Source organism: Babylonia areolata, chromosome 21, assembly GCF_041734735.1.
Source record: "Babylonia areolata isolate BAREFJ2019XMU chromosome 21, ASM4173473v1, whole genome shotgun sequence".
Classification (NCBI taxonomy): domain Eukaryota; kingdom Metazoa; phylum Mollusca; class Gastropoda; order Neogastropoda; family Buccinidae; genus Babylonia; species Babylonia areolata.
The window spans coordinates 49,096,963-49,122,757 of record NC_134896.1 but is presented as its reverse complement, the minus strand read 5'-3'; the positions used below and the strand labels follow the sequence as shown (position 1 = coordinate 49,122,757).

At 42.1% G+C, this 25,795-nt stretch overlaps 1 protein-coding gene across 1 annotated transcript in view; it reads left to right on the top strand.

The window, feature by feature from the left end:
• The first annotated feature begins 1,695 nt into the window (after window positions 1-1,695).
• LOC143296638 (uncharacterized) overlaps window positions 1,696-25,795 on the top strand; it is a 36,110-nt gene continuing 12,010 nt past the window's right edge. The window contains exons 1-3 of the mRNA XM_076608669.1: window positions 1,696-1,719; window positions 3,459-3,662; window positions 24,986-25,394. Coding sequence (XP_076464784.1) covers window positions 1,696-1,719; window positions 3,459-3,662; window positions 24,986-25,394 — 637 coding nt within the window. The remainder of the gene's footprint in view (window positions 1,720-3,458; window positions 3,663-24,985; window positions 25,395-25,795) is intronic.

The window sequence follows — 25,795 nt, the reverse complement described above, 5'->3', positions numbered from 1 at the left end:
GTGCTTTTTGGACATAACAAAATGAAAACTGATGAATGTTTTTCATATATTTTATTGGTAGCTAAATTCTATGTATACAAATGTAGAATCAACAAAGTAAAACCAACATTACAAATGTTCAAAAAAAGACCTCAAACAGGCATATGAAGTAGACAAGTATGCCTTCAACATAACTATGGAATATAACAAGTTTGTGGAAAAATGGGCACTTTATAACTGTTTGATACAAGATTAAGCTACACAATGCTACCTTGGAATTTTGCCATTGAACTTATATTGTTTTGCTGTTATAGATTTGTCAGTACTTAGAACTTGATTATATGCTTACCCTATACTTTCTAATGCACAAAACATATAAATTTTGTATCTGTAAACCTTTGTCTGAATAAAAAAATGTTGAAAAAAAAAGGAAGAAAGACCACACATTTTCTCCCAAAGAACAGAGGAGTAGAATCATTGGGCATGATCCCCGCAGAGAACGCCTGGGCTCTGAGCTAAATTTTGCCAACATTTTCCCACCAGAATGCCAGCTAAAATAATCATAATTTCGTGGTGTATCCACTCAAAGTTTTAGCATATTACCTTATTTCATTTCATTTGATTTCCTGATCTTTACTGGTTTATCATTGATACACAAGCCCTAGATTCATCTACAAGACAAATCTTACATAATTACCCTACCTACATAAGACTTTACATGACAAAAAGATAAGGTGTGATGCATCAATAAAGTTACTCAACTGCTCACACACACACACACACACACACACACACAATCACCGATATGAGAGACGGTACATTAAACAGAATTTCTCGCCCACTTCACCACACACTCAAACAAATAAATACATGGATATCTCTCTCACTTCCCCCGTCAAGCCCTGCCTCACGCGCACGCACACACAAGAACTTGAGACCATATTTTTACCTTAAAAAGAGTAATTGATACCATATAATCAAGCAAAAAAAAAAAAAAAAAAAAAAAAAAGGAACATTATACAGCCTCTTCATTGACTTTTGAAATGCCTTTGATACTGTGTGGCATGATGGATTACTGTTAAAATTAAATTTAATAAAAAAGAAAAAGAAAGGAATAACAGGGCCTTGTTTTAATATTATAAAGGCAATGTATGATAATGCTACGATATGTACCCGAACAAACCATAGCCTCTCTCGAGAAATCACTGTTAAATGAGGAACCCTACAAGGTAATACACTCATTCCTACTCTTTTTGATATCCTGTCAACAACTAAAAATGGACTAGAAACAAAATTAAACAGACTGAACGACTACTGCGATCAATGGGGATGATGACGACGCAGTGTTGCAGAAGGACGTGCTTCGCCAGGTGTACCGCACAGCGGGGAAGCCTCCCAGTCGCATGCTGGTCAAGGCGGGGGACATTGAAGCGCTCTATATAGTGGAGTGTGTGTGTGTGTGTGTGTGTGTGAGTATGTATTGCACTGAATGGTGATCAGCAAGTGTTTTAGTGTGCATGGTCCATCAAAACAGAAAGTAGTGAGATGTCATCACCCTTTTCTCACATAGGGCTTTCCTGTTCACACTGTCCTCTTCTCATCACTTGACAACGGGCCTATGGTTCGAAGCGTCGTATCCCACTAAACAAAGAGGATTCATCTACCACCAAAAAGATTTTTGTAAACTTTAGGTTTTTTTTGTCGCTCAACATAGTGATGTACGCGGAGGGTGTGCCAAAGGTGAGGACGGAGACACACACACACAACACACACACACACACACACACACACACAGAGGTCTGTCCATCACACACATATGCACACACACATACATAACTGCAGACATAATATACAAACACGCACACATATATTCACACATGCAAACACACAGACACACACACACACACACACACACACACACACACACACACACACGACTACTGCAATCAATGGGGATTCAAAGTAAACAGGCACAAAGGTAGTCCATATTCTCCAAACATGATCCTGTGCTTCCACACTTTTTCAAGATTGGAGAAGATATCATAAATACAGCTGATCGATTTAAATCTCTTGGGATAATCTTCCACAAAAGTGGAAGTTTTGAATTTGCACAGGATCATCTTACTAAACAAGCGACAAAAGCGGCCCATTTTCTCAGGCGCTCAATTCGAAGCAAAAACAAAAACGTAAAAACAATGCTGAACTTGTTTGACTCTTTGATAACCCATATTATGTCACATGGGGCAGAGTTGTGGTTTCCCTGTGCAGTAAAACAAAGAGACGCAAACACTCCGTTCTCACTAGATGAGCTTTCAGAAAAAAAAGCTTAACAATTTTCCTTATGAAAACCTTCACATCAAATTCTGCAAACGACTGCTGGGTGTACACAATAAAGCATCAAACCTTCTGGTACTAGGTGAATTTGGACGGTTTCCTGTCAGCATGAAAATTGTCTGTCAAATTATTTCATTTTGGATACATATAACAGTCACATGAGAATTCGTGTATAAAACATTGTTATAATGTCATGATTGAAAAGCAGAACTCACTTTATTAAATCTGTTCTTGCCTCACTTGGATTTGATCACATATGGCTGAACCAGGGTACACTGAATGTCCACACATTGAAGTCTGCACTCTTCTTCTTCTTCTTCTTCCTGTTAGGAGTCCACGGTCACCACGTTGACCATTCTGACACCATAATGGGGAGGAGCGCATCAGCATGACCCACCTTCCTAGATAATAGAATGGAGGGGGTAGAAAAATGGTGGGCCCAGGGGTTGGTGGGTGGATGGGTTGGCGGGGGGGCGGGGGGGGGGGAAGGAAGCCATCAACTGTTTCAGGCATCAGGACCAGGCCTTTCCGGCTACCGAAGCGGCCCCCGGGATCAAGCCCCGACCGGCAGAGCCCTAGTCCCTCACTTGACTTACTTTAACAAACTTGAGTGTCGGTACATACATTTCTGGAGAAAGCAGAAAAACGAGGGATTCATATGTATTCGCTAATGTGTGTGCATCTTTTTGAGCCACTGATTATTAGATATGTTCAATTCCGTGGATGATAAGACGATATCTTAAAGACTGAACAGTTTACATTTTGATCTGGATGATGAATTAGACAGAGAAAGACAGGAAGGTGGGGTGGTGAGGGACGGATATGGATTTGTTTGTGCTTTCATTTCTGTGAAACTGTATATTGCTACATATTGTTCTTTTGTTTGTGCTTTCATTTCTGAGAAACTGCACGTTGCCGCATGTTATACTTTTGTTTGGGCTTTCATTTCTGAGAAACTGCACGTTGCCGCATGTTATACTTTTGTTTGGGCTTTCATTTCTGAGAAACTCCACGTTGCCGCATGTTATACTTTTGTTTGGGCTTTCATTTCTGAGAAACTGCACGTTGCCGCATGTTATACTTTTGTTTGGGCTTTCATTTCTGAGAAACTCCACGTTGCCGCATGTTATACTTTTCTTTGTGAGGGAACGAACCGCCTGCCCACCAAGATTCACACCCCAGTTTCCCCATTACTGGCCAGCCGCCCATTTGAAATCTTAGCCATTGACTTCACCAGACTGGAACCTCCCAGTGATGGCCGGGAATCCAGTCTGGTTCTCACGGATGTCTTCAGCAAGTTCATTCAAGCCATCTCAACCCGCAACCAGGAAGCTTCAACAGTTGCCCAGGTACCCTTCCAGTATTGGTCTTTGCCTCGTGTATCCATGGTTATACATACATCCATCATGGACATTGTATTTATGGCTGTTATTTGTGTCTTGCAGGCATTGGTTTCCAGTAATAACTTTAGTGATTAAACCATTGAAAGGGCTTCCGCTTTCATATGCTTCTGCCTGCACGGGAACCTACTAACTAATCCCTCATTCCATTCATACACCCTTATCCCCTATCCTACCTCTCCCTGCTCCACTCCACTCCAACCCTACTACCCTTACCCCGACTCCGTCACACACACGCACACACACAAACACACACACACACACACACACACACACAAACAAAAAAAAACCGCACGTGAAAAAACAAGAAATAACACTATTTGCAACCCAAGCACACAGAAACAATAGGCGTTCGAGGTTTATATATTGTACAAAAATATCAACACAGGCACACGAATTAGAAAAAAAACAACAAACAAAAAAAACAACAAACAACAACAAAAGGTCAATAATGTAATTTTTCCTCCCGCGACACATATGAGTTGTGTGTGTGTGTGTGTGTGTGTGTGTGTGTGTGTGTGTGTGTGTGTGTGTGTGTGTGTGTGTTGGAGCTGTGGAATATTGGAATGTGCGTGTGTGTTCATAATGTTGTGTGTGTGTGTGTGTGTGTGTGTGTGTGTTGGAGCTGTGGAATATTGGAATGTGCGTGTGTGTTCATAATGTTTTGTGTGTGTGTGTGTGTGTGTGTGTGTGTGTGTGTGTGTGTGTGTGTGTGTGTGTCGGGGCTCGTGTGCTTTTATGTGTAGTGTTGGGCTTGTGCACTTTTGTTTCTGCTTTCATTTCTGTGAAACTATATTTGTTGCATATCTGTTGTGCATGTGTGTGTATGTGTGCGGTGGTGGCGCGCGCGTGTGTGTGTTCATTTACGTTTATTTGCTTGTTTGTCGATTATGATTATTGTCTTTTTATTTTACTTATTCATTTATTTCAGTTTCATTTTCCCGCATTTTATTTCATTTCATTATCTATCTGCTTACTTTTTTTTCATATGTTATTCGTTAATCCTTTGTTTCTTTGATCATTCATTAATTCAATGATGTACCGATTTATCTATTTATGCACTTTCCCCCTCAAAGCCTGACTATAAGCGCGTTGGGTACATGCTGCTGGTCAGGCTCTGCATAGCAGATGTGGTGCAGCGTATATGGAGTTGTCTGAAAGCAGTGGCGCCTCCTTGAGTAATTGAACTGAACTGAACTGAACTGAGTGAGTGCCGTGAAGGAGACGACAACTTCACTCGGCTCCAGGGTAGCACGCTTCAGGTTGCGTGATTATCGCTCTCAATATTTTAGTGTCATTGTGCTGGTTGTGGTTGGTGTTGTGTATTGAAATTCTGCAGAGTGTTGGATAATGGATCCCTTCGTGCAATGGATGCATATGTGTGCCCCAAACTACATCAGAATCGCTGTGTTTTGGATTTCCATTCCTTCCTTCATATCAGTTTTGAATTGCGCCGGCCCGCCATTTGTCTCTCCCAACAACACAGTTTTGTGCACGTGCAAAACGCAATGTTCAGTGGTTGTGGACAAGTGGGCAGCTATTGTCAAGGTGAGCGCAACGTCCCCCCCCTCTGTTCTGTATCCGCGCGCTGAACGTCAAACATACAACTCTCTCTTCTCCACTAAAAACATGTGAACTTGATCCCTTCCCTTCAAAGCTATTTCTCCATTGCGTTTCATTTCTGACATAATGAATGACTCTCTAACGTCTGGAAACTTTCCTGATTCATACAAGTATTCTCTGGTAAAACCTTTGCTAAAGAAGCCTTCACTTGATCCGGATGATTCGAAGATTATCCGTTTTACCGTCCTGTTTAACATCTTCATTTTCTGTTTTGGTTGGTAGAACGTCTCGTTCTTTTGCAGCTTAGTGATCATTTGACTCACAACAACTTACTCAGCATACAGACCTCATCATAGCACTGGTACTGCACTTGTAAAGATAGTGAATGATATTGTAACACCCCTTGACAATGGTGAAATTTGTGTTCTTACTTTGCTGGATCTTTCGCTTTTGATACCATTGAGCATTCTATCTTGCTAAACTCCGCTGGTATCTCTGGCTCCGCACTGTCATGGTTCCAATGCTACCTTAGAAACAGGGCAGTAACAGTCACGGTAAATGGCCATCAATTTTTTCCCATCATCAGTTATATATGGTGTTCCGCAAGGATCTGTACTTGGACCCGTGCTGTTTATCTTTGTACGTTTTTTGTTTCCTGGGTATTGTTTCCTCGTGAATTCATAAGCCTGTGTCCATTTCCCTCCGTTCAGGTTCTGAGACAAAAAGGTCTAAATAAAATATAAATATTGGAAGCATAAAATAACATTTCTTTATTCATTTATTATCACATATTTTAGACGTGGACAGATAACACACTCTCACAAGTGTGTTCTTCACCACCACCCCATCTAATCCATCTAACTCAAACGCACACACACACACCTTTTGTCTAAATTTGGCCTTACATACACGCCAACACCAAACTCCAACACCAAACGCACAAACACATACTAAGTGACTAACACTCACACACACGTCACTCATAGCCACTCAAATTAATATATGTGTGTGTGTGTGTGTGTGTGTGTGTGTGTGTGAATGTGTGTATGTATGATTAAGCAGTTAGTTTTATCTATTAGTATACTGCAAATGTATGGGTGTTAGTTGATGACAAGTGTCATTACTGTCAGATTATAAGTTTGTTACTTTCTTTGTATTGGCCGATTATTTTCAGTTGACAGTGTGATACAATTACAGGGTAGTTTCTTTGTTAGTTTGTACTACACTTTCTTTCCACAAGCCTGGAGTATTTTCAGTGGACTGATAGTGTGATACAATTATAGTTACACTAATACCAGTAATATACTATACGTTCCCTGCGTGGCTAGCTTAGGCTCGTAAAAGAAACGTTCCCACTGGCAAAAATATTTTAAAAAAAAAAAAAAATCTCTCTCATAACTGACTTGTACCACTTACCGCTGCTGCTGACTGGAGGAAACACCAGAACAGTGGTCCTCTGGCAGGTAGATCTTGTCCTGCTCATTCTAGTTTTCAGGGTCTGATGTCTTTTGGGTATCATTCTGATGACTGTGCAGCTGAAATTATATGGAAACACAAACATATAAAGGCTAAAAACTTCTTCATTGGTGCAAAATGTGGAAAGACATATTCCAAGTTTCTCACGTACAATTATACGAAGGCATAACAGTTTACTGGATACTGGTGTTTTAGTTCCTCCCATAATGACCAAATGTTACAACATCAAAATGTGTTAAATATATGCATATATATGCATGCACAGTGCATTAGTTCCGCTTTGGCTGAATGAACATGTATACACACACACACACACACACACACACACACACACACACACATATATATATATATATATATGTGTGTGTGTGTGTGTGTGTGTGTGTTCGTGTGAGTGTGTGTGTGTGTGTGTGTGTATGTGTGTGTGTGTGAATTGTAAACTTTTTTTTTTTCCAAAAGTATCAGCATCAGAACTTTTCAGTTATAAAAGGTTCAAGACTCATGATTGGGTTATTGTTCAAACACATGTACAGATATTAACTTGTTAACACGTGCAAACATTATTTCATTAATTGTTCCTTGTGACCCCGGTACACCTGGTAATGAAGACATATTCTATTCTATTCTTTAAAAAAAAATGTCAATAAAAAGATAAAACTAAGTACTTATATATAAAGTTATGGGTAAGTTAAGAAAATATGTACATTCAAATATAATCATACACACACACACACAGACTGACTGACAGACACACACACAGGCACACACATCAATCTGATCCCGTCTCATCCATGCCGTTCACCCCACCCCCTACACCAAATCTCAGAATTCTCTCTCTCCTGTCCTCTCCTCTCCTATCACGTGCCTCCGCTCTCCCCTCACCCACCACCCTATCATTTCACAGCTTCCATCACAACATATTTTTTTAATTTTATTTTTATTTTTTAAAGGATCACATAAGTACTCCCAAATCCCATCCCACCCACTCTCACTCTTTTTGGATGTTTCGTGGGTGTTGTTTCCTCATGAATTCATACGTCTGTGTCCGTTTCCTTCTGTTCGGGTTCAGAAACAAAAAGGATAGAGGTGTAAATACAATATAGCAAGCATAAAATGACATTTATTCATTCATTTATTATTACGTATTTTAGACGCCAGCGGACAGTTAATACACTCTCACAAGTGTGTTCTTCACCACCACCCCATCTAATCCATCTAACTCCACACACACACACACACACACACACACACACAACACACACGCAGGCACATACACATCCCCTGTGCCGACGTAACTTGGGCAAAACTAAGTGGGTCCCAGCTCTTTGATGGGCTTCATGCTGTCTGGGAATGGTTCAGCTTGGACACTTCATCGTTCGCCTGGGGCCATGTGTGACCGTGCCTGAGTGAACACTTCAACACCTGTCTCCCCCCCTCCTTCCCCCTTCGCGCCCCCATCCCCACCCCCACCGCCCCTCTCCCCCGCCACCAAATAGACCATGGGAGAGTTCCGCGGCCATCTTGGATATCGCGAAAGGCGCTTGACAATGAAGAACGCAGTCCTTTAGCTGATAATTCTCCATTGCTACAACCAAACACTGTATAATAAGTGCACAACAAGAAAAACAAAGCTTGGAGCAAACAGTCAATTTAAGAAGCTTGCTGTTTCGCACATTCTGCATCTCTCGATCATCTTTGTTGTTGGGAGAGCTATTCAACTTCGAGAGCACAGATCATGTGACGCGCCTCTTAAAGTCAGGAAAGCACGGATATCTCCAGCGGTCTTTTGTAAGTTCCTGGGAATCCCTTCAGCTTTACAACCCCCCTCCCCGCCACGCACCCCCCTTTCATCTACTTATATCCATTTTGTACTACAGTTTTTGGAAAACTTTACAAACCTGTGGGAACCCAGACCTTGACCTCCGTGCGGGCACCGCTGATATATAAAAATATATCAATGGCGGACACACGTCCTCCCCAGTGACATAGCTGTTTTGAATATGTATTGTTGGTGTTTTGTTTTGGTTTAGATCAGTGCTTCAAAATAGATTTTGAATTCAAACTAGCGTCTTTAAATTTTGTAGTGGCGCATCTTACTCTTTGATACGTTAATTCTCTTCATTCCGTGAGAAGTGGGGAAAAAATCTGTATTGTCTAGTCATGTCTGTTTTCATTGGACGAGAATGAGGGACCACCATACTTTTACGTTATAACAGTTTAGCAACGAAACCAGGACAATTTTTACTTTAACTGATTTATTTTGGATATTATCAATATTATTTTTTTTTAATGTAGTAAATGTGGTGTAACGTATATGGATAAGCCCGCACGTTTTGAGACGTCTTTGAAAGTGAAAAAAAAAAAAAAAGGGGCACTGAGCTATAAATAGATCTGGTGTGTGTGTGTGTGTGTGTGTGTGTCCACACGACGACACGGACATGCCGGCCAAGTCATGTTTATCTCGGGGGGTTGGGGGGGGGAGCCTTTCGCTCAGAGTTGGAGCCCTGTCAATTCGGTCCCTGGGAGTATTTATCAGATAATGAGAAGCTGACCGGTCACATGTTGCAATGATCAGTTTATATGGAGTGGATCCATCACACACATGTGCTGCTGGTTTGTATTGCGGATAATTATCAGATTTCAGGACCTGTTGGCGCTGTAAACCAAGCTTGACAAGTGACCTTTGAGTTCTATTGAGTGAAAACTACACACACATTCACTCATTGAAAACACACGCGCAGCTGTAAGATGCTCTCTGTCTGTCTGTCTGTCTGTCTGTCTGTCTCTCTCTCTCTCTCTCTCTCTCCCTGCCTCTCTCTCTCTCCATTAATTTTATGTCTCTCTGTCTCTCTTTGAATGTCTTTCGATCTCTCTCTGTTCCTCTTTCCGTAGTTCGCGCGCGCACACGTGTGTAAATGGTGTGTGTGTGTGTGTGTGTGTTCAAATAATTGTGAAAGACCGTGACCAGACCCACAACACGCACCCCCCACCCTCCCCCACTACACACGACCAAGCCACTGTCAACAAGCATTGCTCTGTCTCTGACTCTGACTCTGTCTCTGTCTCTGTCTGTCTGTCTCTTCACCATAATTCTGTTACATATATCGTAATTGTATATGAAAAATGTCCAGATCTTGCCTGCCTGGAATTTTCCAAATGGATTGCTGTATTTCAGATGGACACCGCTGTATTGAGTATGTTACGAGCCTTGTAGGTGTGCATTGATATATATGTATAAGTGGGATGTGATGATAGGGGGGTGGGGGGAAGGGCAGGAGGTGTGTGAGCGAGATATATATATATATATATATATATATATATATATATATATATATATATATATATATATGATGTGTATACGTGCCTATTGTCAAAGTCCATTAAACCATTCCGAATCCGACTCTCTCTCTTCACCCTGTCTGTGCACAACCTGTTTCATCTGTTCCACTGCTAACTGCCCCTGTGTGCGTGAGAGAGAGAGAGAGAGAGAGAGAGAGAGAGAGAGAGAGAGAGAGAGAGAGAATCACACACACACACACACACACACACACAGAATTGCATAATGCCAGCTGTCTGAGACGGTCGACACCACTAAAATCCCCTGACACACGAAACACGGGCAGGCTGGGTGAAGTGTTCTCGCCGACGGGGGGACTGGTTTTGATGACAATGTGTGGGGGACTAGTGTGTGGGTGGAGGTGGGGTGTTGCTGTGTTCGTCTTTGTGAAAATAAAGTTCCAAGGCGTTCCACTGGTTTCCCGAGTGTTGGGGGTAAGGTGTGTACTTGTGTTCGTCAAGCGTCTTCGTGAAAGTGAACTGCCAAGGGGGTTGATGGGCGAGGCAGGGAGGGATGGTCCAGGCCTTGGTGTCTATCCAGCTGTTCTTCTATTCCCAGTCACTGGGCAGTCTGACCCGCCATTTTGCTGTGTACTGGTACTTGTCTGTACACACACACACACACACACACACACACACACACACACACACACACACAGAAGGTACGCATGCTCGCACACACACCAAAATCCCTGTGTGGGGCAATGGCCTCATGAATAAGCTATCCATTCTCTCTGTCTGTCTCCCTCTCTGTCTCTTTACAACACACACACACACACACACACACACACACACACACACACGACTTTTCCTTTTCAGTGAGGGATGTATATATCTCACTGAAAAGGAAAAGATACCATAAAACACGAAATAAAGCGCGTAAGCGCGCGCGCACACACACTGAAACCCCCCACCACCCCATCACCCTCCGACCCCGATACGGTATCGTTAAACTGGTTGGACATTCGGACCGATGAGTCACAACGTTGTCCTACATACATACCCCGGGGCGTGCGAAAACAGCTGGAAGGAAGGAAGGGGTATGTTGGGACAGCGGGTACAGTACTAAACCACCCAAACACCCCGAAGAAAGGACCACCCCTCTTTGTCCCTCCACCAGAAACTAAGTTAAAATTTCACATGGGTTGGAACGATTGTTGTAGTAGCAGTATTCTTAATGGAGATGAAAAGAAAATAAAGTTACCACGGATCGGAAGGATTGTCGCTGTAACAGTATTCTTCATGGAGATACCATAAATAAAAAAGTATCCACGGATTAGAACGATTGCAGTATTCTTCATGGATATTCACAACTTCACGATAGGCCGTTTTCTGGTTTAAAGGGCGCTACCACAGCCAATATTATAAAGATAGCTCGCATGCAAGCATGTTCCAGTTTATATTGACAACATGAACAGAGAATGATGAAAATGCGGTAGGCAGTGGTCACCACCGTTGAGCACATGGTTCTTCCGACAGTAAAAAAAAAAAAAAGAAAAAAAAAAGGGGGGGGGGGGGTGGGGGGGGGGGGGGGGGGGGGGGGTGTATGTGTGTGTGTGTGGGTGGGGGGGGGTGGGTGAGGGTGTGTGTGTGTGTAGGAAATCCATGTTACGATCATAACCCCATCTTGAAGCGAAACTGAAAAAATACTGTAGTAAATATCGGCCCTGACCTTATCCGTGAAAAGCAGATGACAGAATTTTTATTCAGTAAGGCCAAAGCCCCATTTGAAGGGGTTGTGAACTATAATAAGTACACCATATTTTGCAACAAAAAGAAATCGCAAAATATAAATATATGGAAATGTTATCTCCCATATGCACACACACTCGAGTTTTGAAGAAATTTCAACAACAACGACAACAACAAAAAGACAAAGAAAACAACAACCGTGACACACACACACACACACACACACACACACACACACACACACACCAAAGATTTTTTTTGTTCTCTAGAGTTGACCTAATCAAGATTTTGCGCCTTTTAAATATTATTATTATTAGTAGTATTTTTATGTATTTATCTGTTATTTATTTATTTATTTGAGTTTATTTAATTATTTATATTATTATTATTAAAATTTTTTTTTTTACTTCATTCATTTCATTTATTTTATTTATTTATTTATTATTATTATTATTTATCTTTATTTATTATTTAAAAATATATATTTATTATATTTTTAAAAGCCTGACTAAGCGCGTTGGGTTACGCTGCTGGTCAGTCATCTGCTTGGCAGATGTGGTGTAGCGAATATGGATTTGACCGAACGCAGTGACGCCTCCTTGAGCTACTAATACTGATACTTAACCAAAGAGCACCTCAGTACTTGTAGTAATAATTCCAGATACAACCACCTTTAATTTCATTTAGTCCAGCTGCCAATTATATGCCATTTCAGGACTGATTAACAATCATGTTATGCCATTTTATTGTATTCGTGATAATATAGATACTTCATTAATAACATAAATCATACGCATGGTACTTGCTCTCTTTCCCAGTCATATATAGTATGCACATATACACAATTTAAGCACTATCATGAATTTTAAGATACATACTTTTCAGAGCCTACAGTATTTTCCGTCCAAAAGACATCACTTCAAGTGTTAATCTGAATTTCAAAATAGTTTACTAACCAAACCCCAAAATAACCAGACAGATCGATTTTTTTTTGTGCGTGCGTGCGTGCGTGTGTGTGTGTGTGTGTGTGTGTGTGTGTGTGTGTGTGTGTGTGTGTGCGCGCGCGTGTGTGTGTTTATGTGTTTGTGTTCGCACAAAACATTGTCACCTGCTCATGCTCCGTGTTATTCATGGTCAGACTCGACATCAGTCTGCCTCCGTCAGACAGTACAGGCCTGAACACTGTTTTTACTCTCCTGGAATAAACGTAGTGGAATGAAACCAGACTGTTTAAGTTTTATAAGTTTAAGTTTCATAATTTTCATCGTTTCGATTGTCTCAGTAATGGTATTCTTCATGGATTTATCAAGAAATAAATATCGATTGGAACGATTGTCGCTGTTGCAGTAATCCTAATGGATAAAGAGACGGCAAGTGACAATCTGGGATTACATAACCGGCGTTGACGTGACTTCCATTGTTTACGGTCTAGCGTACACGTCACGAAGGCGGTCGGGTACATCTGTGCAGTGATTGGCTGTAGCCAGTAGGTCTTGCTCACCACACAACGTTATGTTTCTGTGCCGTGATTGGCCGAAGCTTTTTTTCCCGAAAGTCTCCCGTTCAAGCCGACTTCGAGCACCCGGATTGAAGGTATTGTGAGTCTCACATTCGATGAGGACAACCGAGAGGACACATCGACTGAACCATCCCGTATCACTGAAAGTTTGACGTCTGAAAAACTATGGGTCAGAAAGAAAAGAAGAGACGAGCCGAGGCAAAGGCCCAAGCAAAAGCCAGGAAAAGAGGGAAAGGCAAAGGTAACTATCTTCAACTTCATTACTTTTTTCTTTGATTCTCTCTCTCTGTCTCTGTCTCTGTCTCTCTCTCTCTCTCTCTCTGTGTGTGTGACATTTTCTTTGTCGTTTTTTTCCTTATGTGCTTTAGCTTACTTTTGACTCAACGTTCATAATCCGTAGATAAGAAAGAAAAGAAAAAAAACCCTCACATTTATTACAAGCATGTCTGCATCTTTTTTTCTTTTTTTGTTTTTAATCGGACATCAACTTCGGCGTTATCATGAAAGGTTCGAAAGACTGGGATCTCAAATTCAACCCGCCAAAGCTCTGTCCGCCGTGCTGGCCTGCCTGCACGAGTACACGGTTGTTTGTGTCTTTGCGGTTTCGTGTCGTGCGCCGTGCATGTTGATTGGGTGTGAGGTTTTCCTCTTTTCTTTACTCCGTTCATTTTGTGTTGAAATTGTCTGTCTGCGTTCTTTGATTAACCGTGACTGATATTACATGTATGTATATATATATATGTATATATATATATATATATATATATATATATATATATAAATAAACCCACCGGATGTTCAAGCCTTACCCTGTCACACGACATTACTTTGTCGTGACTTGTCCTTTTTCTTCTAGCCCACAACGTGACTCATGGTTTTTTTTTCGTTTTTTTTTTTTTTTAGTTGTTGGTTTTTAAACAAGCAAGAAAAAGGGATAGAGGAAAAAAGTAAGAATGATATAAAACATTTACATCAAAAATATAAATGAAAGGAAAGAAGCATAAAGAAAAAGCTGCAAAATCGCAAACCGAAACGATTTCATCACCCCATCGGACCGGCCTGGTCCCACTTGTGTTCGTGACCAAGTGTCCTGCGTTTCAGAGAGCCATCACTGACTGCGCGATATGTTCAATCAACCTGGCGCCGTTGGATTGGGTTTTTAAAATCAAATTTCGGGGGATAGGAAATCGTATATTTGATATCAAACTTCGTCGTCGGTTACCGCTGTAATATCATTAAAAAAAAAGAAAGGGGGAAAAAAGTGAATGGTTTGACCGGTTGTGACCGCCATTTTGTCAACTCGGCAGCCTCGTACAGTTGATGGGAGTTGGGTTTTTTTTCTTCTGTTTCCATCGCCGCCGTCATAGAATACAGGATCGCTTTTGATGTTTTCAGAAATAGAAAAGGGAATTTAAAATATCGGGTGATAATGTTTGTTTAATTAGTTGTAAAACCATGCTCTTCATGCTTTGGAGTCTGTGAGACTGTATATTTTGGCATGTGCGTTCTCTCACTCTTGTGTATGTGTTTGTGTGTGCGGATTTTTGTTGTTGCTTTTTGGTTTCGGTATTTGTTTTCTTCTTTAATTTTGCATGGAATTGTCGTGCCACAATTTGTAGTAGTGGAAGTAGTAGAAGTAGTAGCGACCTAAAGCACCACGTGGAAATAACCGGTCTCTGGTCTCGCCATGTTGGCCGTGTCGGGTCGAGTTTCCCCCCTTAGCCTCTGATTGGCCGGTACGGGAAACCCGCAGGGGGAGCTCGGGACAAAGGAACGGGGTGGTGGTGGGGGAGAGGAGGCCCCCGTGAGACACAGGGGAGGGAATGCAAGGAGAATCTGTACGTGACTGACCTACTGACCTACATTCCGTGCCCCGTCAGCTGTTCCTTGTTAGTACACACACTGCCTGGCGTACAACAAAAGGGATAGAGGGGGGCTGCGGGGTGAGAGGGGGGGGGGGGGGTCCCGTGGACTGTGAGGGTTGACAGACACAAAGAGAGGGAGGAGGGGGGGGAGGGGAACCTATAAATAGACCTACACGTCTAAGAGGGCAACGGAGCAGTGTGACTGACCTATTTTCTGTGCCATGTCAGCTGTTCAAGTAGTGGAAGTAGTAGAAGTAGTGGCGATAGAGGAGAGGGGGGCGGGGGGGGGGGGGGCTGTCTGGTCCTGTGGAATGTGGGGCTGACACAAAGAGAGGGAGGAGGGGTGGTAGTGGTGGTGGGGGAGAACCTATAAATTCGCGCGCTGGTCCGCGGTGGGGGGGGGGGGGGGGAAGGGATGCAAGGAGAATCTGTGTGATTGACCTATATTCCGTGCCCTGTCAGCTCTGGGGGTGGAGGGTTACCTGTGTAGTCCTGTGGCATAGTAGTGGGGTTGACACAGAGAGACAGAGGGAGGAGGGGGTGGGGGTGGGGGGTCCTGTGGAATAGTAGTGGGGTTGACACAGAGAGACAAACAGAGGGAAGAGGAGGTGGGGGGGGGGGGGTCCTGTGGAATAGTAGTGGGGTTGACACAGAGAGACAGAGGAGGGGGGGGGGGTCCTGTGAATAGTATGGGTTGACACAGAGAGGAGGGAGGAGGTGGGGTGGGGGGGGGTCCTGTGGAATAGTAGTGGGGTTGACACAGAGAGACAAAAGAGGAGAGGGGTGGGGGGTGGGGGGGGGGGTCCTGTGGAATAGTAGTGGGTTGACACAGAGAGACAAAGAGGGAAGGGAGGTGGGGGTGGGGGGGGTCCTGTGGAATAGTAGTGGGGTTGACACGAGAGACAGAGAGGGGGTGGGGGGTCCTGTGGAATTGGGTGACACAGAGAGACAGAGGGAGGAGGGGGGGGGGGGGTGGTCCTGTGGAATAGTAGTGGGGTTGACACAGAGAGACAGAGAGGGGGGTGGGGGTTGCCTGTGTTGTCCTGTGGAATGTGGGGTTGACACAGAGAGACAGACAAAGAGAGGGAGGGGGGGTGGGGTGTGGTCCTGTAGAATAGTAGTGGGGCTGACACAGACAGACAGAGAGGTAGGTGGGGGTGGGGGGTTGCCTGTGTTGTCCTGTGGAATGTGGGGTTGACACAGACAGACAAAGAGAGGGAGGAGGGTTGCCTGTGTGGTCCTGTGGAATAGTGGTGAGGTTGACACAGATAAAGAGAGCGAGGTGGGGGTAGCGGGGGGTTGCCTGTGTGGTCCTGTGGAATGTGGGGTTGACACAAAGAGAGGGAGGAGGGGGTGAGGGTGGGGGGGGGGAGAACCTATAAATAGACCTACACGTCCGAGGGGGCCTCTGAGCACGTGCCGGTGAACGGACTCTTAGCGAACGCATGCGCGCGCTGGCCCGCAGTGATGTTTTTTTTTTTTTTTTTTTTTTTAAATATGTAACTCAATGGCAGTCAGTCATTCAGGTCAGTGGTAGCTTGACCCAGTGACATAAAGCCAGAGGCTTCCCTTGCGGGGCGGGGGGGGGGGGGGGGGGGGGGGGGCGTGGAGTAGGGGGAATGTCCGTCGGGGAAGTCCGTGTCTGAACCTATAAATAGAAACATACACACGTCCGCCGTCCGTGTTCCCCGGGTCCACAGCGTTTCAGTGTTTATTTTTAGGCCCCGTGGTGAGCTGGTACCTATTTTTAGATTGGCACCCGAGGGGCCGGGGTGTGCGTGGAATGTGGAGCAGGGTATGAGGAATGTGTGTCGTCAGCTGATCGTTTGCTGGGCAAGTGGCAGGCGATGTGCGCTTTGGCCCGTGCGTGCGTGTGTGTGTGTGTGTGTGTGTGTGTGTGTGTGTGTGTGTGTGTGTGCGTGTTTTTTTTTCTCTTCTCCTTCACCCTCCGTCATTACTACTCCCCCACTCTCTTTCTTGCTTATTCTCCACCACCACCCCCTTCGTCCCCACTCATGTTCCGGTCATGACTTTCTCGTATATTACGTTATGTCTTTGGATGCTGAACTTACTGCTTGTTATTTCATTGGCTGTGGTGGTTGGAATATTTTGGCTTGCACTCTTTTCTTTCTTTCTTCAAGATTGTCATAAGCTTGTTTATGTGGACAGTCGGCTCTCTCTCTCTCTCTCTCTCTCTCTCTCTCTCGCCTCTCTCTCTCTCTCTCTGTTTCTCTGTGTGTCTCTGTCAGTCTCTCTCTCTCTCTCTGATTTAGTAATTCTGAGTTTGTTTAAACAAAACATTACTCAGTTAACATGTTTTACTTGTATACAAAGACAATGCAGCAATAACCAGTTAGCAGCTTATATCGTGCTCAGGAATGTGATTAATTCGTTATTCGTTGGCTTCATTGACCGACGGCTGGTGAACGCTACACAAATGCAATTATGTTGAAACTTTGTAAAAAAAAATGTCCCTGATAACATAAATGTAGTGATTCTTTAAGCCTGTTTAAAAAAAGATACCTTTCCTCTAGTGACACAACCGTCCCCCCCCCCCCCCCCCACATTATTGCATTGGTAACAGAGAAGAACAAATTCATCATTGTAGACTTCCCTTAAATATGAGTAATCTTAACCAAGATTTGTTTGATCGTCATCTTCGACTGGATACAAATTGTTCTTGTGGATATCCTGCAGAGACAGTCGAACACTTTCTTTTACACTGCCCAAATTACAACAGTATAAGACAGAACACAATTGCTACTCTCCCTGTAAACAGTACAAACGTAAATACTTTATTACGAGGTGACCCAGTTATTAGTTCCCCTGAGAATGAACACATCTTCTTGACTGTGCAAGACTTTATTGGACAATCAAAAAGATTCCAGACTTAAAAGATACACGATGAAATATTCTCTGCAGTAATATAGAAAATTTAGTTTGATGAATGGCCCCGGTTTCACCCTCTAATCTCTCTCTCTCCCCATTACATTACTCCTTAGGTGATGTATTATTATTGTTGTTACTAGGTTAGTATTATCATTAATATTATTGTTGTTGTCAGTGGTTGTTGTGGTAATAGTAGTTTTTTGGGTTTTTTTTTCTTGTTTAGTCTTGTCTTGCACTATGACGTCAGTATAATCATTTGATGTCAGCAGTTGGCTTATGTTAGTAGCCTATATTAAACCACAAAAGTAATGCGTAACTCGAGTTGTGCATTCTACTTGGGTTCAAAGATATGCTTATTGTTGCATTTTTATGGGTTTTTTTTTTTTTTTTTTCTATTTTCCTGGAGTATCTTTGTGATCGAAATCACTGATCTCATCAACATGAAAATACCACTGTAAAAGATGAAACCATAAAAAAATACATAACTTGTTTTCATGATGTAATCAGCTTAAGATTATGAGATTTGTTACAGTTACTGCTTGTAAGCACAGTTGGTTTGAATGTCCATAAAACACATCAGACCGCGGAGTCCCCCCCCCCCCTTTTTTTTTTTTTTTTTAACTGTGCGATAAAAATAGAGCACACCATCTGACACCTTTGGTAATCAAAGGGAAGGAACTAGTTTACTACGTTTTGATTATCTACCATAGGGTTACTCGCTGTGACGACTTACTCGCTCTGACACATTACCAAAACAGCTATTATCGGCATTCTAGGGTTTCAGAAAGGTTTATATCGATTTAGATTATACGTAAAAAAAAGTTTTTGTTTTATAAAGGGACTTGAAAACAATATCCCGAGTTTTGTATAATAGAAAAGGCTTTTACCGGTGACAGTGTTTACCAAAGCACAGCAATGTTCCACAAAAAAGTGATAAAAACAAGAGTAAAAAAAACAAAACCAACCATTAGATGAAGACAGTTCTTTCAAATTTTCATAATAAACTAACATTCAAAAGCCCGTGTCTTTCACGCAGTGTGAAATTATTTTGCCTCTGATGTTAAAAAAGAATAAAATTATGTGATTAAAATTCTTTTTGTATCTCTGTTAGTAGAATGCTGATCTTGTTGAGTATCACGGCTTTCTGGTTTTATTTATGCTCAACGGGAGGGAGAAGGGTGATGTTTTTATCTATATATGTATATATATTTTTTTTTTTCACCCTGAATTTATTGATTGAGTGATAATGATATAATGACGAAAATGCTGGTGCGGCTTTCTATAATAATATCCCAGCCTTTAAAGTTGCAAAATCTTACTTTATTCGAAAACATCTTTCCATGTTCACGGCTGAGCTGATTGCTGTTATACAAGCTCTGAATTACTTAGTGAGCCATCAAATAGTTTCCTCGAAAATAGCATTCTTTGTTGGTTCCAAATCAGTACTTTATGCTCTAGAATTGTTTAGCCTTGAAACAAGACCTCACTTATTGAGGCAAATCATTTGGTAAATTATTTGATGATTAAAGGGACTGTGGTCAGTTTTTGTTGGGTGCCTTCTCATGTAGGCATTCATGGCAATGAAACTGCTGATAAAGCAGTTAAAAGATCTGTCTGTCTCTCTTTCTCACATACACACATAGAGTTGCATTTAAACACACACACACACACACACACACACACACACACACACACACACACACACACGTGCACAGAACTCTCCTGACACATGTGTACACTTACACACTCGCGCATGCACACAGAGGCTGCCACTGACTGGCCTCAAGATGGGTGGGAAAAGATCTATGATGCCAGGAACGTGGCGTCTAGCGTGTTGCTATGTCTATTGTATTTGGAAAAGCCCACAAAGACTGTTTCGTTTTGAAGAAATTTGCGCTATTTTGGTTTGGAAATGATGCCAATATTCGTTTGATTTGCAAAGCATCGTGCTCTACCTTTCATGCTAGACTTTCGGCCGCTCCCTCTCTCAACCTTCATTTCTTTGAGGCGATCGATGGTGTGGTGGCCTTCTACTTGTTCTTTTTGGTATTCTTTGACTTTTCTGAGGATTTCCGATTTTCCTAGATGTAGGCCGCTAGTTGTTGTTGCGTTACCAACAAGTCTGTCAGCTCGCTCATTTCCTTTAACGCCTGCATGTCCCGGGCAATATGACCATGTAAGTTTTTTTAATCTGAAAGTTGCGCATTGCCTTATGCCACTCTGGGCTTGCCATTCCATTTTCAATTTTCTGTTTGAGGTTCATTGAGTTCGTTTGAATCATGGCATGTTGGTTTCCAGGCACATGGATAGATGATAGCCACTGGAGAGCATGTGTCACTCCCATCGTTAAGCTGGAGGTTGTGACTTTGTAGGCAGTATTCTCTTTTCTATTTTTTTCCGTTTTGTTTCGCAGTGAATCGCCAATTGTCCAGGGCAGATACAAAAATGGTCCAAATGTGTGCAACAAAACCGTTCTTTTCACGATAAGATAGAATAAATCATACTGATCACACTGATATGAAGTTGACCACTGTAGGTGGGCGGAAACAATTACATTTTTGTTTTTAATAAATATTTGTCACACTTCTGGCCATGAGAGAGCCCTTATAGGCCAAGGAATCTAGATTAAAATTTGCGTTTGGTCAAAATGTCTGCAACAAAACCGTTCTTTTTACGATAAAATAGAATAAATCATACTGATCACACTGATATAAAGTTGACCACTACAGGGGGACGGGAACATAGTAGATTTTGATTTTTAATGTCCAGAATCGAATATTTTTATTACTTCTGCCTGTGTGAGAGCGCCTTACAAAGAGTCGCAAGGCAAGCACAGGCGAAGGTATAAGGGGTCGCCAGAGGAAAGGGTTCAGCGCGGTACAGTACATGTGACTGACTACTGCCGCGCTGATGCTGGTATGTGAGCAGGTCACTGCGGCAGACATCTGATTCTGAACAGTAAGCTAGGAACAGAGCTCTTTGGGGTCAAAAGGACGCACATTTTCAATTTCATGTATTTTATACTAAAGTTGTAGAAGACGCAAATCCGCTTTTATGAATGTTTTCCAGTTTCCTACCATTCATGACATATCATAAAGAATGAAATCGGCATTATACCGACTGCAAATGTGAATTTACGAAGGCAGCACGGGATCATTTAGTTCGTAAGTGCAATTTTGTTGATATTTTACGCAATGCACAACTTGGATATACTCCATGCTCCGCTTATTAACGTGTAGAATATAAATATCTAAATATTTGTTAACCCGGTTCAGTTTCAATGAACATTATCGGCGCTCTGTCCAGAAAATAAATAGGGAAATTATGGAAGGCAGATGATGGCAAAATTTAACATCGTGTCTTGATATGAAAAGAACAGTATGAAATACATATTTTTCTTTGGAAATGAAGCGGTATTTGCAAATGTGACTCACGAACCCTGGCGCAGTGGACGTCGATTTAGCGTGGGATGTAAATAATAATCATAATGATAACAGTGGATAATAAATTGTATTAATGATTATGTAAATCTTTGTTGTAACACGTGTAACATAGAATCCAAGTTACCTAAACTAACTTTCCCGACACAGATGTTTGAATTACTGGATTTATAATAACTATAGTAATGAATCTATCATGCGATCCTTAGCCAGTGCAATGCATTCAAACAAAGCCTGTGCAAAATCATGTATTTTATTAATGATTACGTAAAACCTTATGACATGTAACATGGAACCCAAAATACCTAAACTAACTTCTCCACCCTGGATGATTTTATTTTTCAGAAACACCGCAGGCACTCCATTTTCACATCAATTCTCCCCAGTGTTTAACTGTTTAAAGTACTTTTGCTCATCTTATTATGAAATGGGAATTGTATGATTTATATCACTTGACAAAAGTTTTCCTCTTTATCCGAAGAATTATGATCAAAACACCGGATTCTTTGTATCTAATAATAATAATAATACTGTACATTTATATAGCGCCCTTTCTCACTAAGAGCTCTGGGCGTTTTACATGAAGAAAAATATTACAAGTAACATAAAACATTCATGGCCACTCTTTCTCAAAAAAACCTTCCCCCCACTCACACTCTCCCTTTCCCACTCTACATACATTCAAAGTGAGCTGACATGGGTGTTGGAGAAAAGAAAGCTGAGAGTACTTATACATTAGGTTTTAAAAAGATGAGTCTTTTAGTGATGAGCGAAAAGCAGAAATAGAATCAGATGCACGGATATGATAAGGAAGATTGTTCCAGATGTGAGGAGCAGCAAAGAAGAAAGAACGTTCACCATAGGTTCTTGTATTGACGCGAGTGTTCAAAAGGTAACCGTCAGAGGAAGAGCGGAGATTCTTGTGGGAGTGTAAAAACTGATAAGGTCAGAAAGATAAGTAGGTCCTGCGGAGTGGAAAGCAGAATAGCAGAGACACGCAACTTTGTATTTAATTCTCGCTTCAGTGGGGAGCCAATGTAGAGTGCGGAGGTGAGGAGAAATGTGATCAGTACGTGGGACTCTGAGAGTCTGACGGGCAGCATTGTTTTGAAGTTTTTGAATTCCTGAAGAATATTATGTGGACAGCCTATGAGAAGAGAATTACAGTAGTCAATTCGTGACAGCACAAAAGCGGAAGTACGAGTTTTAGTAGTTTCAACAGAAATGAACCTCATACAGAAAATTGAAAACGGAATGGGAAGCCCAGAGTGGCATAAGGCAATGCGCAACTTTCAGATTAAAAAACTCACATGGTCATACTGCCCGGGACATGCAGGAGTTAAGGGAAATGAGCGAGCTGACAGACTTGCTGGTAACGCAACACCAACGAGCGGCCTACATCTAGGAAAATCGGAAATCCTCAGAAAAGTCAAAGAATATCAAAAAGAACAGGTACAAAGCCATCACACCATCGATCGCCTCAAAGAATAAAAGCAGAGAGAGGGAGCGGCCGAAAGTCTAACATGAAAGGTAGAGCACGATGCTTTGCAAATCAAACAAATATCGGCATCATTTCCAAACCAACATTGCGCAAATTTCTTCAAAACGGAACAGAGTCTCTGTGGGCTTTTCCAAATCCAGTAGACTGAGCAACACACTAGACGCCACGTTCTTGGCATCAGAGATCTTTTCCCATCCCTCTTGCGGCCAATCAGTGGCAGCCTCTGTGCGTGTGTGTATGTGTGTTTGTGTGAAGGTGTGGGTCTGTGTTTTTGAGTGCGTTTGTGCATGCGTGAGAGTGTAAGTGTACACAAGTGTCAGGAGAGTTCTGTGCATGTGTGTGTGTGTGTGTGTGTGTGTGTGTGTGTGTGTGAGGGGGAGGTGGGGGTGCAGGGAGGAGGTGGGGTAGAGGATGAGGTATGTGAGTGTATGCATGCCTACACTGTGGGAGCAACAGGATATTGGAACGTATATATATATATATATATATATATATATATATATATATATATATATATATATATATATATATATATCTTTGTATATATGTGTGTGGGGTTGGGAGATATGGGCGTGTGTGTGTGCTTGTACAAGTAAGCGTTCATTTGTGTGTGTGTGTGTGTGTGTGTGTGTGTGTGTGTGTGTGTGCCGTGGAAGCTGAGATACATAGACTAGAAATGAGTGTGTGGAGGAAGGGGGTAGAGGAGGTGCAGCGTAATGTGTGTGTGTGTGTGTGTGTGTGTGTGTGTGTGTGTGTGTGTGTGTTGGAGCTCATGTACGTTTATATGTATTTGACTGTGCTTTCATATCTGTGAAACTGCGTGTTTGGTGCATATCTGTTATGCATGTGTGGGTGTATGTGTGAATGTGTGTCTTCATGTTTTACATTCATTTGCTTATTTATCATCATTGTTGTCTTATTTATTTATTTATTATTATTATTATTATTATTATTATTATTATTATTATTATTATTTTCATTACTACTACCTTTTTTGATATATCATAATTATTTATTTATTTATTTATGTAAGCTTATCTATCTATATCTATCTATCTATCTATCTATCTATATATTTTTTTTTTTTTATATTTTTTTTTTTTTTCTCAAGGCCTGACTAAGCGCGTTGGGTTACGCTGCTGGTCAGTCATCTGCTTGGCAGGTGTGGTGTAGCGTATATAGATTTGTCCGAACGCAGTGACGCCTCCTTGAGCTACTGAAAATGAAACTGAAACTCAACAGAAAGCTACTAACGGATAGAGTTGATGGACGAATCAACAGAAAACTGATTAGCGTTATCCTCACAGTGAACAAATATGTAGGATTGCAGAAAAAGAAAATGTAATAAAAGTAAGACTATGAGAAAACCAAACCAAACCAAACAGCAGCAATTACAACAACAAACAACAAATAGAAATAAGGAATTATATTATATGCGTAAAGCAGAACCGAAGAACATGTGTTCCGTGTCCGAATGTGACACCTGACTTCATCTCAAGCACTACTAAACTTAATAAATTTTAAGAAATTAATTCACAATCAACGTATAGTTTGGTTTTTCAGAACTTGTGTCATGTAAAATGTGGCTGTTCTAATCAAATTCTGCAAAACAGTAAGCGCGTAGGGACTGATGTGTTTCGGTTACAACGAATTTTTTCGTTCCACACTTTGTCTTGTGAACTGATAAACTACAACATTTCGTTTTAAAACTTCACAAGACTGCAAAAGCCAGAATCAAGGTAATTTAAGGGGGTGATGTTCTACTTTGAACTTTGTTGTTTGGAACTTTTGATGCAACAAGTCTTCAACTGAAAGCAGTCTTACCGAACTACATGCGTTGACTTGGTTCGAAATCTTACGCCAGTATCCGAACATTACCGCATCTCGCCATGTGTCAGAAACAGTGATTGTGTCTAAACTTAATCGGACGAGAGGAAAATGTACAAACAAACCATAACAACGACGAAATTAACATACATTTTTTTTTCTAGCATCCCAGGATGAGGCAGCTAGTGCGCCTGCACCAGAAGCCAGTGCGCCTGCACCAGAAGCCAGTGCGCCTGCACCAGAAGCCAGTGCGCCTGCGCCTGCACCAGAAGCCAGTGCGCCGCCTGCACCAGAAGCCGGCCAGTGCGCCTGCGCCTGCACCAGAAGCCGGTGCGCCTGCACCAGAAGCCGGTGCGCCTGCACCAGAAGCCGGTGCGCCTGCGCCTGCACCAGAAGCCAGTGCGCCTGCACCAGAAGCCAGTGCGCCTGCGCCTGCACCAGAAGCCAGTGCGCCTGCACTAGAAGCCGGTGCGCCAGCACTAGAGGCAGAGGCCGGTGCCGAGATGCCGGTGGAGGAACAGTTGACCATCATCAGATCTCTTGTCGAACAGGGGTTGAAGAACTATCGGGAAGGTAAGACATTTGTGTGCTGCTGTTGGGTCTTTGTTTTCTTCAGAGCATTGGGAGTTTCAGTTTCAGTAGCTCAAGGAGGCGTCACTGCGTTCGGACAAATCCATATACGCTGCACCACATCTGCCAAGCAGATGCCTGACCAGTAGCGTAACCCAACGCGCTTAGTCAGGCCTTGAAAAAAAAAAGAACTACTACTAATCATATGTATAAGGCGCAAAAACTTGACGAAATCAACTATAAGCGTACAAGTAAAGAACGTGTAGTGTACTCATTTGTACGGTACGGTACTTATTTGTTTCTGACCACTTCATGTTCAGATACATTGCCATGTCACAAAACGGCGCCCAATTTTTTGGATTTTTTTTAAATATAAATTTTCAACACATTTAAGACACAAGAAT